This window comes from Vanellus vanellus (genome assembly GCF_965231255.1).
Source record: "Vanellus vanellus genome assembly, chromosome: Z".
In the NCBI taxonomy this organism is placed as follows: domain Eukaryota; kingdom Metazoa; phylum Chordata; class Aves; order Charadriiformes; family Charadriidae; genus Vanellus; species Vanellus vanellus.
Genome location: NC_138908.1, coordinates 31,195,095 through 31,212,910, shown reverse-complemented (window position 1 = coordinate 31,212,910; position 17,816 = coordinate 31,195,095). Strand labels below are relative to the sequence as shown.

The following is a 17,816-nucleotide window of genomic DNA, read 5'->3' as shown; positions in this document are numbered from 1 at the left end:
AAATTCATATAGCTTTACTTGCTGCAACCTAACTATAAAGGGGCACAAAGACAGAGCAAATGAAGCATTTCACAATAGTCTCAACCACAGAATTTAAATCCTGTTCTGGATTAATCCCAAAAGCCACTCTCACATGAAATTAGTACATTAATACCTGATCATTTAGGCTGGGAAGACAAAAAAGAGCCGAAGGCACCATTTCTTTTGTGCCAGTGGTTATTGAAACCAGTGTTCACTAAAAGCAGAAGTCTAACAGGTCACCCAAGCTCAGGTGAGGCCTTTGGTTTACCTACTTACCTAAAATTTCCTAGTATTACTAATTCCCAATATTTAATCTGGCATTACTTGTTATTTAGGAGTTTACCTTACCACTTGCACCAAGATTTGCTTTGGTTTGACTTTATTTTCCACAATTCATTTTTTCCTAGACTCTTAACTTACATATGCCACATTATCAATATATTCATTTGGTTAATAATCACATACTTGCAACAGTATCAAACCATACTAATTTTTACCACACCATTGCCATTTATTTTCCATGCTTTTCAAATTAAAAAAAAAGGGTTTTGTGAGTTTAACAGCATCCCAATCTAATAAACCAGAGTGAACTGCTATTTATCACATACTGCCTTTATGCTATCTGCTGATATGAAGCAGAAAGTAGCTCTGCTGAATCTGTCTTACCTTAACAGGAAATCATTTTAGAGACAGGTGACACTGTGCCTTTCCATGGTATTCAGGCTCATTATTTACAGATATGTGCTCTTTCAGTGTATTTCCTTCTGCAGAATAATTCTTTATAAGCACGAGCAAGCATTTATTATAATCATGCTTCACCATGATGTTATTTATCACTGCTTTTTAATTATTCATTATTTATTTATTTAATTTATTATGGTTGCCTCAAAACCTACAGTTTAGAAAAGCCTTTCACTTTTTTCAGTTGCTAGCTTTGTAACAATCATATATTCAGATTTTTTTCGTTACTCATCTTCATTTCTTCATTTGAACTTAGAAAGCAAAAATAATAAAAATGTAATAAATATGTGTGTTATCAAATAGATAACATCTGCTTCAGATATTTTCAACTTGCCTCCCAAGTAACAAAAAATACGAATATAAGCTGTGAAATAGATTTCATCAAGAAACATTAATTCAATATGCCAGCTTTCAGAAGATATTCAGCATATTTCAAGACAGTTCCTCAAGAGTCAAGGTCCACCATAGTTAAAAATGTTACTGATCTCAGTGATGCAAAATTTAGTGCTGGGAACAAAAGCTCCAGGGCTCTCCATACCCTGTAAAGAAAGAATAGCCATGGAAGATAGATTTATAGTAAAAATCCCACTCCCCATTTACAATGCATTACAGATCCTGAGGCCCAAGGATGCAGCAAGAGTCTAAGCCTCTTGAATTTTCCAGACAGAGATCAGAGGTACAGAAAACTCTCACCCAAACAAAAAAAGCTGAAAAGGTTCTGCTTGATGTATCATAGAGGACAACTTGGAATAAGAACGATAACAGCCTTCAAGTACACAAAAGTGCAATGAGGAAAGTACTGAACTGCTTCTGTTATATACTGGGTATAAGACAAGAAACAATGAGGTGCAATTTTTTGCAAAATAATGTTTCAATTAAATTAAACATTCTGACAACTTTCAACTGTTGGAGCACTGCAACTGCCTGGGAAAGTGGTGGAATCTCCTTAAGAAGAGTGTGTACAAACAGTGGTCAGGAACGATCTAGCTATTACTGACCCCTCTGGTGCCAGAGAATGGCCTAGCTAAGGGGACTTGCAAACTTGCAGCTGCAGTATAACAAGTTGATTTGAGAAAGGAAAACAGGGAGGTTAAACATGGTAAGAAACAGGGACATCAAAGGAAAAATACTATTCAAGAGTTGTTGCATTTCACTTTTCCAGAAGGCAGGGTGCCAAGCAAGACAGGCCCTGATATGCAGTTTGCAATTCAGCTGGAGGTAGAAGAATTTGCAACTCAGAGCGGCAGTGTTCCCAGCTCAGCTTCTGATTGATACTCACTCTATGGCATGCGTGTCAAAATCTGTCTGTACTATTCTCACTTGCATACCATAAACTGCATAGACTTGGATTAGAAGATTTTTTTAAGGATTCATGTAGCTGCTGTCTTCTGCGTTCCATTGTTTCTGTATTTTATTCTAATCCACAGGCATGCTAGAAATTGATTCCGAAAGCACACTTTCAGTAGGAAAAGCCGGTCACTAACACGCTCTTGTATAATATTTTTCATTAATAGAATCATAGAATCATCTAGGTTGGAAGAGACCTTTAAGATCACCGAGGCCAACCATCAACCTAATGCTGCCAAAACCACCACTAAACCATGTCCCTGAGCACCATGTCTACACGTCTTTTAAATACCTCCAGGGATGGTGATTCCACCACTTCCCTGGACCACCTATTCCAATGCTTGATAACCCTTTTGGTAAAGTAATTTTTCCTAATATCCAGTCTAAACCTACCCTGGCGTAGCTTGAAGCCACTTCCTCTTGTCCCGTTGCTTGTTACTTGGGAGAAGAGATCAACACCCACCTTGCTACAACCTCCTTTCAGGTAGTTGTAGAGTGAAAAGGTCTCCTCTCAGCCTCTTTTTCTCCAGGCTAAGCAACCCCAGCTCCCTCAGCTGTTCCTCATAAAACTTGTTCTCTAGACCCCTCGCCAGCTTTGTTGCCCTCCACTGGATATGCTCCAGAATCTAAATGTGTGTCTTGTAGTGAGGGGCCCAAAACTGAACACAATATTCGAGGTGGGGCCTTTCAGATCTCAAATGTCTTTATAAAAAATCAGTAAGCAAATGTTCAACCAGAAATATAACCAGACCTTTCTATTCAGGATCCTATACATTTACTAAGCTGTGTCCTGCATACAGGATTCTTCTCCATGAAACTACGCCACAAGAACCCTGAAATTTTTTATTTTCCCCAAAATACCTGATGAGCCTTTGAAACTGGAAAAGTAAAGTCCACAGTCACTGAACAAAAGTGCAGAATCCCAAATTCAGCTCTTGTTATAAAAAGTTAACATTCAATATTTTCATACAAAGTGCAAAGATAAACAGAAGTAAATGAATGCATTCTTTTTTAATGACTTGATATCTTACAAGCTGTCATTCATCCTTACAAGTAGGTACAACATAAATTCTACCCTTCATTATCTTGAATGTAAGTCAACACTAACTCCTGTAGAAAAAATGGAGCTACGTGAGCGTAACAAAAGAGAACAGAACTTACTTTACTGAATGTGAAGACAGATATGTACAATACCCAGCAACTACAGGAATACTCAATACCAATATTTGAGGTTAAAGATTTCTTTTTTTTTTTTTTTTTTTGTAAGGAAACAGCCCTTAAGAAGGTTTTTAAGTATTCTAGTGTAAGTAATATCATGGCCTTTGCACTCTCTTTCACCAGAGCAATATCATTAAAATTTATATGTACATGGGGGGAAAAGAATATATTTTTTAAAAAACCCTCAATATTTAAAACTCAAAAATATTGGTGTTTTAAAAGTGAAAAACGGATTTTAGAAATGTGCACTTACCAATACAATCCCCATTTGCATCTTGCTTATATCCCATGTTGCACTCACATCGGTAACTAGAAAGAGTTGGTATACAGCGTCCATTTAAACAAAGGTTGGGATGGTGCTTACAGATGTCTATTGTCTGATTGAGTATTGCTAATGAAAAAAAAACAGAACATGAGACAAATATTCATATTTTCAAATTGAGGCAAATAAAAAGATTATACCTGGCTTCAGAAAGTATGTTATCAGGTGCATAAATATATCCATCAAATAAAGTATTTTTCCAAGCACGACACGACACTAAACTAACAAAAAAAAAGGTAGTTCTCAGAAACAAAAAACACATTTGACAAACATTCTTAATTATGATTTACCATTTATGTGTATAGCGGTTTTTTGAAAACACTTAGAAATTTGGAGTTTTATTAGTGCTGACCAAGACAGATCAGCAGGGACAGCGTAGACTCAAGAACTCTATAACTGAAATGAAGAAAAAAATCTCTACATCTGAACTCTTGTTAAAAAAGGGCTTCTGAACTTACTAATGTATCAACTGAGGTCTTTTAAAAGTGCATGAATAAAAAAGGATTTTTTTGTGTGAAGAACACCATATCATTTCCAGACTAAAAACTAAGCAGAAAAAAAGGAAAAAATAAAAGGAAAACAAGTCACAACAATGCAAGTACTTACTTAGCCCTGTAATTATTGGGCCATTTCCAGTGGGACTTTGACCACCTGTCCCTATCCCCGCTCCACCTACACCCGGGGAGAAACCATTGCTTCCAGGTATGGGAATGAATCCTGCTCCTCCTGGGCCATAGCCATTGCCATTGCCACCGGGAAGGAACCCATTTCCTCCTGTCCCACCACCTCTGGAACCACCTCCAGCAGGAGTGCCATCCACACAAAGTCTGCGGTGTTCATCTGTAAAACAGGAATGCATAGAGAAGCATAAAGTAAATCAACCCTTCAGAGTCAGCTTATAAGGAAGATACAGATCTTTGTATGCTACAAAAAACAGAACACCAACTCCCCGTTTTTTGATGTTATGTGTTCCCTCTCCCACTGCTAATCACAGGCAGATACCATGATCGTGACAGGTGTTATTTAAGGAAGGACACTGAAAATAATAAAAGGAAATACTGTAATTTACAACTATTTGTTGAAACCTTTCTGTTGATGTGTTGCCAGCAGCACTGTAACTCCCTGGTCACTCAGAGATCTTCATATAGATAAACTGAAAATACATTTCACTAGGGATGTGGACTATTGTTCTGTGAGCAGAGTTGAAAGAATAAATGAAATACTGATGCATTTCTAGTTCAAAGTAACGCAAAATGTAATGGAATAAGAGAGCAGCTGTTCCTTTAAATCAAAATGAACTATGGACCCTCAGAGTCATTTCCTCTTTGAGCTTGACCACAAAATCTTTCCCATTTCCCAAGAACTATTTCCAAAGTCAACAAAAGGACGTTAAAGAAACTAGTCCCAAACAATCATGGACCAGAAAAAAATGGCTCACAGATGGTAACATCAGTATTAAAAACACAAGAATGAATAATAATGTAATTTCTGACTTTCTTTTTCCATTTAGCCTATATTTTAAAGCAGTTTAAAATATTCCAGTGACCTCCACCCCAACTAGAATGGACAGCAAGAAGGAAAAAACTAATGAACCAACCAGCAAGCCACTCACCAGATCCTCTGACAGGACACATCTCTGGAACTGACCCGATGGCCCAGCATCGGCCAGACTCACAGCAGCACTGCCTTTTGGTGAACCTACCAGGAAGCTCTTGTGCACAGCGGCCATTCACTATGTTGGAGAAACACGTACTTGCCCTTTGATCTGGAAGTTAATTTAAAAAGAAAACAAAAAATAGTAACATGAACTCCCAAAATTACTTTCCCTTTTCAAGTCATGTAAGGATTAAAATGTTTGAAAAGTTGTATTAAAAAAAAAGCAACCAAAATCAACTCCCCAAATACCCCCAGACACACCCAATAATTATCTGAGATGATCAGCACCAATTCTACATATGGTTTACTGCAGGATCACATATTTGCAGTGACACCTTGGTGTAGATATATCTGACTGAAGAAATACTATCCAGTCTGCTCTGCTCAGCAGACTGAATGTACAACAGTATTTTTATTAGTGCCATGTGAAAACTACTCTATATAAATATGTCAGTGTTTATTATATTCTAGTTCCTTCAAGGACACATCTTAGATCTTTTATGGTCATGCTCCTGAATGCTGACTAGGAGAAAAGCTCAATGACTTTGGAAAGACATGGTACCAATTACAATAACTGAGCACATGCTGATATTTTGGTTAAAAGCAAATATTTACCTTAAACTGGGAAGAACAAAGTAATTTGTATTAATAAGGATTACATTCTTCACTTTCTCCTAAGTAAAGGAGCAATTATACTTCTAGAGTATACAATTTATACTCCAATACTATAAACATTTGAGAGCACAAGAACTTTCAGACACATGTTCATTTAAGGGAAGGAGACTCTGTGACACAAGGGCCTGCTATAGTGGACTAGGAAATGTGATTTGTGTGAAATTTGTTCTGGGAGCTGACTTTAGAAACCAGATTATAAAACATGCCAAAATCCATAGAAATTTTGATCATATTGGAAATCATGGGTTCTCAGTATTCCTGAGGCTAGCCACAAGGTATCTGAAGTTTGGCACTCCTCAGATGAACCTGGGTAACAAAAGCTGGCTATGTCGTGCAAAAAATTATCCATGTGACTTGTAGGTCTTGTGTTGCTACTGCCTTACATCATGTAGCTGTATTTCAGAAATCCCTTCAGAATTCCCATCCCTTTCCCAACATGAGAACAAAATGCTTTGAGATGTCTGAAATACAAAGAATAACATGAGATCTAGAAAAGACACTATTATTAGCAATTGTTAATGTTTTTTAAACATGGTATGCAGTATTTTTAGTTAATTCATCACAACTGTTTATACCATATATTTGACATGTGCAGTTGTATAAAAGAAAGTATCACATGTGAAAATAAGCATACATCTCTTTTGTAATACAGAAAAAAGTTTTAAATAAATTGTCCTGTAAAGGATGAAATCTACTTAAATCTAGTATTTAGTTTGTTTTATTTTCTATTGCAATCAAATTAGTAGTACCTCAGAATACACTACTTAATACCTTCTGAGTTTATATATGTGCCTTATATTGGTCTCTAAAGGTTAAATTAACCTATGTGAGATGGAACTTGAAATACCTTTAGAACCAAAGTGAGCTTAGTTTTTGGTTTAATTAGATGCAGGTTAAAGAAACAATTAAAATTACGGTTTCCTATGCTTGCCTAGACAACAGAGAGTCATTGATTGTTTTTCTTGTAAGAAGATCCAGATCTCAGGCAGGAGTTCTCAGGCTACAATACAGTTGACACAGAGGGACCTACTACCTACATAAAGATGGTTGCAGTGGCATTCACCATCATCATCAGATGCTATGAATTTTAAGTAGCTGGATCAGAGATACTAGTGTGTTAGCATATAGTGAGGTCCTGGAGGGGAAGTGCTAGATGGTTGGTACAGAAGTTCTGCTGCTATGTATAAATTGCCTTAATAACCTTGAGAAGTCTGAAAGTCTACAGGGTGGAATACGTACCAATACAGCGGGAGCCATCCACGGATGTGACATAACCCCGTGGGCAGATGCAGAAATAACTTCCTATGGTGTTAGAGCATTCACCACCTTCACAAATTCCTGGGATGATGCTGCATTCATCAATATCTATCCAAAAAGGAAAGAACATAGGATAATTAGCAGAGCACTTGAACATATTGTATCAAAAAGAGGAAAAGACAGCTTTTCTGAAATGAAGTTGTTAATCAACTCATATTGAATAACATAATGCTGGTGTTTGCATACTGCAAATAATTTTGCTTGCCATCTAATTGAAGCTTTACTTATACATTCAAGGAGCACACCACTTCAAATCACAGAATATGTGAGAGCAGTCTGGGATTTCCTCCAAATGACACATACTGAGTGCCATCTCTAGGAAGCATGCAATGGCTACAATGCAATACCAAAATACACATCCTGAGTTTAAGCTGAGGGAAGGAGGATGGTACAGCAGCCAAGCCTGACAGCTCTGGGCTTCTGCGACCGCAGAAATATTGCTCATCAGATCTGACTGCTTTCTGGCCTTCTAATTCTCCAACTGTAAGCAAGAATTTTGGCCAAGCTCTTCAAATGCTACCAAATGTTGCATTTTTACTTTTTTTCAGATATTTTTAATCCATTCAAATGTTTCTGCTAACTAAAAGCAGTGGTCTCATCTGAACACCACAACAATTTTATATGTAAATGTGTATAAAGTGTGATGTCATCAAGCTAATGAATGAGCTGCTGAGAACAAGGGTCTGCTAGGGCACTTGGCACCAGGACTTAGAGCACCGTGTGTTGTCCCAGCACAAACTGGAAGCAAAATGAGGAGCTGAGACAGTAAGAAGCAAGAGGAGGACGCAGGTTGACTATATTGTTAAAGATGTGAAGCACAGCAGTGTAAACTGGAATGGTAGAAATACAAGTAGGAAGAACAGCATGAGAGTAAAGACGATGTCATGACCATTTATACAAACAAGCCATTTTAAGTAACCACTTCATTCTGCAACTGTGGCAATCTTCAGACGTATGAATATTTTTATGGTCAATTTAGTAAACTAATTTTGCTTTTAAGTGGCTTCTGTACATTAGCTTTTCCAATGGCTTTCACTGAATGTGAACTGTGGCCCAGGTTTAACAAGGGAGGCATTCTGAGAAAACATGGGAAAACGTGGGCCAACTATCTAACTAGCCTGAGATGAGTTATGTTTTACAGTTGGAATTATATGACACCACAGGTTTTGCATGGCTTGATACCAAAGGTAGTCAGTCATAGGTAAAAGACTATGGCTTAGCTTGTTTGTAAAAATCTAGATGCAGTATTAATTTAAATTAGCTTTCACACTGCAAAATAAAAATCAATACAAAAAAAATCAGACTATTTGAACCCAGAGTATCTCATGTGAAACAATGCAGGAGAAGCACCAGAAAGAGCGTATGACAGAAGTTATCTTGTGATGACACTGTGAAGTTCTTCACATTCCATTTAAGAAAGCTTTGGGACCCCACAGACCATTCCTTGCACTTTTACACAGACCTATCACTTCTTTGGACCTGCCACTCTAGAAGTTCTCTTGAGATGAATAGCTACTTGAGAAATAGACTTTAACACGTCTTATCTCTTAGGAGGCTCTTATGCAATGAATACTTCGCTTCCTCCTTTGCTACATTCTCCACACTGAAAACTGAAAGAAAAGGAAGAGTGCCAAAAAGATTTGGTATGCACAGGAACTACATTAAAAAGGTAACTCCCCAGTGTGGGAAGGTCCAAACATGAAGAACTCCCTTTGGATATGAATCTACAGAAGACATTCAAGCACTGAAAGGAAAATAAAGTTTTGCCACAAGAATGCTTAGTTTTTCACTAAGAATGTGAAAACTGTACTTTGTAAAGTGAAGGTATGAATAAAACAATCTCTTTCCACTGGCATGTCATTTAGAGTGTCATTGTAGAAAAAACAATTTATCTTACAGGTAACATTTTCAAACTTCCTAACTATTCCATACATATAAGCATCTCACGGCCTTTGTTGTTTCTTTTACACTATGAAGCACAACCCAAAGAAGTGAAAATTTTGTCTTTTTCATAAGGTTATTTAAGCATTTCAGAGGACATACAAAGTTTAAATTTTACATTAAGATAGTTACGAAATGATGACAACTATTCTCCACTTTTGAGACATTTGCTCAAGTCTGTACAAAAGGAAGTGTCATTTTTGCTAAATCAAAATACTTTTAAGAAATAATGTTTTCACTTAAGACTTCATAGTTACTCACTGTAGAGATCCAAGAATTCCAAATGACGGTATAAATCAAAACCAAATAATTCCCCAGGAATTCTCTGAAATCTTGCATTCATTTACTATATTAAATGCAATTCTGGTTTAATCCAATGAAATGAAACCATGTGTGTAAATCAAAACAGAAACGGAACTGGCTGCATGCCTTGTTGGGATCTTTCATGCAGTACAGGTCTTTCACAACCCGTAAGTCTTTTAAACATGAATACTGTCTTCTGTATACACACACAGTCTGACCCATCACATCAGAAACATAGGCAAGAAAACTGGATGAAATGAGGACTCTGCAGGAAGAGCTTACTTTTTCCAGAAAGTGGCACCTTTTTGATGGCAGAGTCACTGGATGTTCACACAAGAAAACTCCCTTTACCTTCCCTTGACACGCACCTTCAGTCTGAAGGAAATACTACACTACCCTTTTTCATTGCTACTGTAGTGATTCCAAAAATAAATTCCAAGAATAATTCTAAAGTTCAGAGGCACCCAAACTTCGATAAAGATACCACCAGCATGTTGATCACAATTTACCAGCATGGAAATACTCTCTGAAGATGCAAATGGGATGCCACAAAGCTGATAGCAACTGCCACCAGTGATACATGAGCAAGTCAAATTTAAGAATCCATGTGCTAGAACCTAGTTACACAGCATTTCAGAATATCTGTTTCAATCAGTTGCTCTCCTAGAGAGTAAGTCTTAAGGGGGGTTTCAATCAGTTGCTCTCCTAGAGAGTAGGTCTTAAGGGGGGTTTCCCCTTCATTTTCACTGTTTGGCACAGGTACTTGCTACTCTAAAGGCAGTAATCTTAATTAGAAGAACACAACACCTGTCTTCTACCAAAGGAAACCAACTTCCAAACTAGTTGGTCATACAGTACAAAGCCCACTGAGGTAATGAGTAGGTGGAATTTGTCGAGCTGGCAAGTGAAAGACTTAGGAAGGAAGTAGTTAGCCACTTTTGCAAAGCTGCAGAACATAGACCATCCTTCTCACCTGGCTGCACGCACAGGAGTTTAACACTGTCTAGGGCTCTTGTCCAAGAATGACAGGGAGCTGGGAAGCGAAGAGGTACTTTCCTGAAATCTGGGCAGTAACCAGAGTGGAAGGAAGACTCCACAGTCTTCTCCATGTGGACAGGAAAACATTGGTTTTAGCCAATTAACATGGAGAACCCTTGTGGAAGAAGGGTGGAGCAGTACCAAGTCAGTGTTTTTTTTTGTTTCACTAGTTTCTGAGCTAAATCTCTGTCTCTCTTTCCCCTTCCCTGCTTCTTGCACATGCATTTCTTTCAACAAGATCTCTGTTACCTCTGACTGGAAATTCTGAGACTTTACCTCAGGAAGAGCTATTTTTAGGATGGCTGATCGAAAAAGTTAAGCAATTTCCTCCCTTCTCCCCCCTCCAAAATACATAAATTAATGGTGTTTGTGAAAATGCTCCAAAGATAGTAAGAGGAGATGCTGTTTTAAGGGTGAATGGCTGTGGTTCCAACATTGGACACAAGATAAGAAAGCCAGTCTAAATGTGAGAACCAATTTAAATGTGTGGCATAAACTTTGCAGGTGTGAGTATTAATAGGTGAGCTTCTGCCAAAAATACCCAGCCTGGCTACCTGTCATCCAGAATCCATTACTTTTACTGCTACAGTAAGCAGGATTTTATGAATAACTGAATTAAAAGTACCAGAAAAGGATCTCTCAACTGCTGAGTTCTCAAAAAGGGTTCACCGAAAATTGTTTTAGTCTACAGTAATACCTGGTAGCATCAAATCAGAATAACACACAGTATAATGAAATTACACATTAAAGCAGGAAAAACAGAAATAGAACTTTTTCTTTTAAATGGTTCTTTGCAATTTGGTGCTACAATTATTTTTTTTTTTTTAAAGAGTTAGCCTGTGATATATAGTCCTAGCCCTTTGATGTCAGTAGTACAGCAAGATATCCTTTTGGAATAGCATCAGAGGCATCCTACCTCCTAGAGTATATTTGACTGTAAAAGGTGTCATAACTAACTGCATTTAGTCAACAAGTATGATGCATTTTCAGTTTGAGAAGAATAAGCAGAACACATTTATTAGATCCTTGAAATACTAATAAGTAGCAGTGCAACTCTTATGTAAACCAGCAAGCACAACTGAAAGCTTATTTCTCCTCCCTGTTTATCTATATGTAATCTATCTCTGAACAACCCGTAGATATAGGTGCCATTAATTCTGGAAGATAACATCCTAAAAATTTAATTCCTAAAAAGAAAATGAAAACTCAATATATTGCAGATCAAAACTTTTAGGCCAAAAAAGAGAAGGGTTTGAGGTTTTCTTTTGTTTAGTTAAGACATCGCAGCACTGCTTCGGATATCTGGAATTCAGTAAAACCCTTGTAATGGCCTTTTCCAAATTTTTTCTGCTCTGTGCCCATTCCTCAAATCCTTCCATGACTTGCCCAGTAGTGGAAGGAGTTGTCCTCACTAGTATGGAAAGTCTATAAACCAGGAATATAGAAAAGCTTATAAATAAAATCAGTAATGTTGAACCCTGAGCTGGATTAATTTTAAAGGTCATATCTTCACAAAAAGCTTAAGCTACCTAGTTACATTTCTACTCATGAGGGCATACACACACAGTTACACATACAAGTTGTTCTTGTGTGGTCTGGAAATCCTTTAAACCTTCTTTACTGATATACAATTGCCATTAATTTCTGAAAGGTCAGTGTCAGTAAACTGTAATCTGAGGCTCAAAATAAATCCAGTAATAAAATTATGTGCCTTTTCACTGATTGTTTTTAAGAAAGAAACACAAGAATATAATGCAAGCAAATAACCTAGCAAAGCAATGTTTATTGGTTAGCATAGTTCTAGCAAAATCCATTATGGCACAAAAAGCACAACATGAACATTCCTACTTACTCTAAAAATAGCTGTTGTTTCAAGGAGGAATAACAGGAGAAAAAAACCTAACCCACAAAATACATCTGGATGTTTAAGGGCAAAGGATATAGCCAGGGATCTCAATTCCTCTTTCTTAAGTGGAAGACTTGCTGTTAAATAAAGAAGGTCTGAATAGTTACTGCAAGATTCCAGCCTCTGCCTCTCAACACTGGAGGCTTGCCTGCTTACTGACTCCAACATGGATTTTACCCTTTGTAGCCAGCAAGTAATATTTGATCTGTTTTTCCATACCTAACGAAGGGAAGGAGTGAGCAGAATACTCCATACTACATCACTTCTATATAACTTTTAACATAAAAAACTTCATTAAAAAACTGCATTGTCTATTAAATAATTTCTCTGTACATAGGTTCTAACTCATAGGAGACCAATTCCTTATACCCTTCCCAATGGCCCAATCCATATATATAAATGATGTAACTTCACTCAAATGACCAGTCCCACTAACTGAAAGTGTAATTGTTTGAAGGACTGGCTGTAGTTTTATCCTATAAATCTCACACTGAGAGATTATGAACTCTCAAAGCCTTTATTAAAAGAAAAAAAAAAATCCTGAGTAAAACTATGGCTTGGCTTTCATTCTCTGCTCCATTCTTGGAATAATACAAGCATGGTATTATGCTGCTATAATTTTGGCATTAGCACCTTAGTTGTGAAGCATGGGGAAATGGACAAGTAAAAGAGTCATGATGGGTTTTTTCACAAAAAAACTGGTACAAACTGGGCACTGCAGTTAGCTGCATAATTCCCTGTGAGGCATTATGTAACTAGGAAAGCTAGTGCGGAAGCTGTGACCAGGGACTAATTAGTACCTAACTTCTATCACAGACAGAAGTGGCAGAGGCATAGAAGAAACAAAGCCAGAGCACATGACCTGTTCTGCAGCAGGTGGCCAACAAAGCAGGAAATGAAAACCCATTGATTATTGAACTATGAAATAAAAGCAAGTATTTCAGACTGTAGATACGTTTCACTTCTATTATGCACAGTCCCATAAGCATCACATATTTTTAAGCAGATATGTGTTAAAAATACATACACCTTTTCCTATGGATACTATCAGTGAGAACTGTTGAATAATATTTTTAATAATTAAAGCAGACCTTTAGATAGATTAGAGAAGTAGAATGCAAAGAATGCTTTAATTACTATTGTCAGAAGGAAGGAAACATACGACTGAGTAAGTTCTTTTGGCATCAAAGATGGAGTGCAGATGCCAGGCAGAAACATAACATATACAAAATTACCTGCATTATTTGGATGTCTGTGAAAATATCTATTTGACATGTTTTAACTACATCCTTGCCTGAGAGGAGGTATCGGGTCTCCTTCACACAGAGCTCTTCTAGGGTTAACAGCAGTCAAGCATGAGCACTGCCATGGGCAGATTACAGACATCATCAGAACAGGGACTTCATTTACCGAACTGAGACAGCAGTCCATCACAACAGATATCCAAATGCTGTCTTTGCTCTGATGATGTATGTATCACATTAGAAATGCCTTTTTTTAGGACTATTACCTCCACAGCTGGCTTTGGCAAAAACACTCTTGCCCTACTCTTGCTGTACAAGTCTCATGGAATAATAATAAATATACCATGATTGAGAAATAAAAAAAAAAAAACAAGTGCACTTCTAATGAACAAGGATAAGTAACTATTCATTAAAAACCATAAAAATTACTCTCTAACATTAATCATTGTATTTAATACTATAAAAAGTTCTAAACAGTCTGTAGCTGAAAGAGCCCTGCCAAAATAAACAGATGATTCATGATTCAAAGAATACCAATTTGAATAAAAGCCTTCAATGAAATGTCTTGCAACTGACAACACAAATTGGAGATGAGTAACAACAAAGCATACATTTCTAATGTACACATGGCCTACACAATCAAATACACTACACATTTGATTAGCAATTACAGCTGGTTTTGCTTCAGCTTTGAAACGATGGGTTTATTATAGTTCTAACAATTTTAAATCGAGTCTTTCATGTAAGGCATCACAGTCACTTTTTGGAAAACATTCAATATTTGCAAATTATTTTTTCTGATAGTTGTTTATATCTAATGGCCTAATTGCAAGAAAATGCCTCTGAATTTTGTGTACTTTATGTTTTGATGCTGAGTAAACTTAAGCTTGAATTCTACTGAAAGAGAAACTGTATTGCCAGAATTTTACAAAATCATGATACCTGTTCTTATTATTTGATATCCCACATAACACAAAATGATGGTAAAAATAGCCAGTTATGCCAAGACAACTGCGAACAGTAGATGCGTATTCACTTTCTAAATGTTGTGTAACCATTACAGAAGTATATTGCTTAGAAGCTAATGATAGCATTAAGATACTAACAAAATTAATCATGTCAGGTATATGTCAGATTTAAAGTGGGTATAGGTAGCTGTTAAGTTCACTGTGCCTATACTCTGAGCTGGTAGGGTACTAGTTAGCTCTGGTGTGCAAGTTACTTATCCACACCAGTATGGCACCATGTCTGATCCAACAGTAGTGCCAGACATTGTTATATAAACTTATTAATAAACTAAGTTGCAAGAAATTGTTAATGATGTCTGCCAAATCACCTTTCCAAATACTTAAAGTCCATTATCAGAAAAAAGCAGTTAGTGTTAGATTATTACTATACTTCTGCATACTTTGTGTTCTGATATAACTATTACTAATGCCACCACATCCCTCGCCACTACTACTCAATAAGGAAATAAAAAGGAAGCTATAATTTTATGAGCCAGTGATCGAGTGGCAGGCAATTCCAACAGCAGCTGGGGTTTTTGCAGTTAGCAATGAATGGAAAGGGATGCTTTATCCTCTGGGCTTCTTTCCAAAGAAGGAGGAAAGAAGAAGAAAGAAGCCAAGTAAAGGGTCAAAAGCTGATAAGCATGATAACCTTTCTAAAAACAGCAGGAGTGGTGGATACATAGTCTTAGTTACCTCCTTTCCACTTTTTCCAACATGGGCAAGCCCAAAGGAGGGCTCTTGTGAAGGGAAAACAAAACACCCTGCCCTCTTCCTTTTCTTTTAATTACAATTCTTCTTCCTATACGCTGATGCCTCTTTAAGGGCCTACAAATCTCTTGTAACCCACCTGTCCACTGCTTTCTGTTCACCTCCCTGGCAAGAAAAATCCCACTACCTCTTGCCATTCTGTCTCCCACAAAAAAAAGGAAAGATTTTACGAGGATGTGCTGCCCACTTTCTGCTTAGCCCTGTTCCTCACAGATTGCCAAGCAGCACAGGGTAGGTGAAATGCCTTGGATTTAATTCTCCCAAGGATAGTGGCTCTGATTACAAATTTCCCTTTCAGTCATCTTCTTTTGTAGGATTACTCACTCTACTTGGTACCTTCTGGTTTCTCCCTTGGCCCTGCAGAAGGCTGTAGAGATGGTGCCATACTGTTCTATTGCTCTACAGCTCTTCAACTATTCTATTTTCTTCAAGGTATGGAGATATTCTTTTTCCCAGTGTCTCAGCAAGGCTCCTGGTGTTCCCTTACTTCTAAAATTGTTCAAATGGACCTGCTTTCCCCGTGAATGTGATTGCTCCCTGCAGAGCCCTAAACCTCTGTGCATATGCTGGATACCTCTGTTTCTATGATTGCAGCTCTATTTCTTGCAAACTGGCAAACTGTTTCTTGGAAAGTTTTAACAAGATATAGCCAGCTTTCCCCTAGAAAAACTCATGACAGCAATATCATTGTGTACTGAGCAGTAATTGAAACTAGGCAACATAAAAGAACAGAAGAAGGTGGAGGACAGGACTAGAAAAAAATACCTTCAGATATTTTTTTACATAATTTTTCTGTGATGAATTCTGTATTGTAGGCAAAACTGAGGAAAACTCTGAGATGATTTCCAAAATCAGCTAAAAACCACGTATTTGTTTCTAATCGAATAGTGAGTACAATGTAATTTGGTAACATGCTTAAATTGCCTCCTAACCACAAGTCAATGCCTTGAACAAGCAGTCCTCTTATCTAACTTCAATGTGAAGGTACGCACTGGTTGGGAAGAAGTTTCAGAGTTCTGATTTCTTTCAAATGCATCGCAAATTCATTCAAATCAGTGAAGTCTTCATCAAACCCACAATAACTCAGCAATTTTCTATCTATCTCATCACTTCACACAGAATTGCTGGCCTTAATTGTATTAATATGTTTACTGAATAAACATGGTCTGTGTTTATTAAACTACACTTACTGAACACAGTCTATCTGATTTTTGATTTTCATCTAAAAAAGAAGGACATTTTCTGTGTATTTTTTATTTATCTAGGCTCTTCAACCCTGTACATGGCAATAATTTCTTATATCCGTTACCAAAACTGCCACATTTGCTTTTTATGTTGTAGTCAGTAGGCTGAAAATACCTACCCGTACTAGAATATTTTGGACATTTTTGAGAAAACAAAAAAAAATCTAATAACTTAGTTACAGTTACATGCTGCTTACAGACGCACTCTTTATCAATAGTTCTAAATTTTGAAACAGGATAAACACTGCCTTTACCCACATGGGTCAGACAGAAGAAAACATCTAATGCAAAATACGAACAACAAAGTAGAAACAGATGATGCTGTGAGAAAGAAACAAAAAGCACAGTACAATTATGTTATGTCATGTCTGTTCAGATCAGACACTGCAACTATTTCTTTCATTACTAAAGTGCTCTAATGCTTTACTTAAACCCTTTTTAGGTATGTTATCTGACATCATCACTTACCATCACATTTTTGAGTTGCCTCATTCTGTTTGTGGCCAGCAGGACACCTGCACTCATACGAACCTACTGTATTGATGCAGTTTCCTCCTTGGCAGACTCCAGGGATAGCCTGACATTCATCAACATCTACAAAGACAAAAAAGAAGGATTACTTGACATCAGATACAAAATTTCATCACGGCTTTCGCTGACAGACAAGACAGCTCTGAAAATATTCTTAAAAACAACCACAGCAAATCCCAGCACATTTCTCCACTTCTCCACCAATATAAGATATAGCAATAACAGCAGTAACGTGACTCAGACCTTCATGCACATTGCATTCAATTCCATATAAGCTCAAAATGTATTACATTTATTGAGGTACGACTTACATAGCTAGCTTTAAATATTTAAGAAGCCTACTTAAGACAAACCTGTACAAGTTACTGTTGGTAACCCATGCCCTCAGATTGCTCCTTACACATGGCCATTACAAAATGCAGATTCTTATTTTGAAAGGATCTCTACCTCTACATATGGACTACCCTCCTGTCCACCTTAACTGGATATGATAATTCTTGCAGGATATTCTTTCTGCACAGAAGTCAAACTACC

At 37.2% G+C, this 17,816-nt stretch overlaps 1 protein-coding gene across 1 annotated transcript in view; it reads right to left on the bottom strand.

The window, feature by feature from the left end:
- FBN2 (fibrillin 2) overlaps nt 1–17,816 on the bottom strand; it is a gene marked incomplete at both ends in the record, with an annotated part of 173,634 nt that overhangs the window by 103,190 nt on the left and 52,628 nt on the right. Inside the window, 5 exon segments of the mRNA XM_082498059.1 lie at nt 3,581–3,718; nt 4,256–4,489; nt 5,262–5,414; nt 7,220–7,345; nt 17,220–17,345. Of these exon segments, the coding sequence (XP_082354185.1) occupies nt 3,581–3,718; nt 4,256–4,489; nt 5,262–5,414; nt 7,220–7,345; nt 17,220–17,345 (777 nt within the window).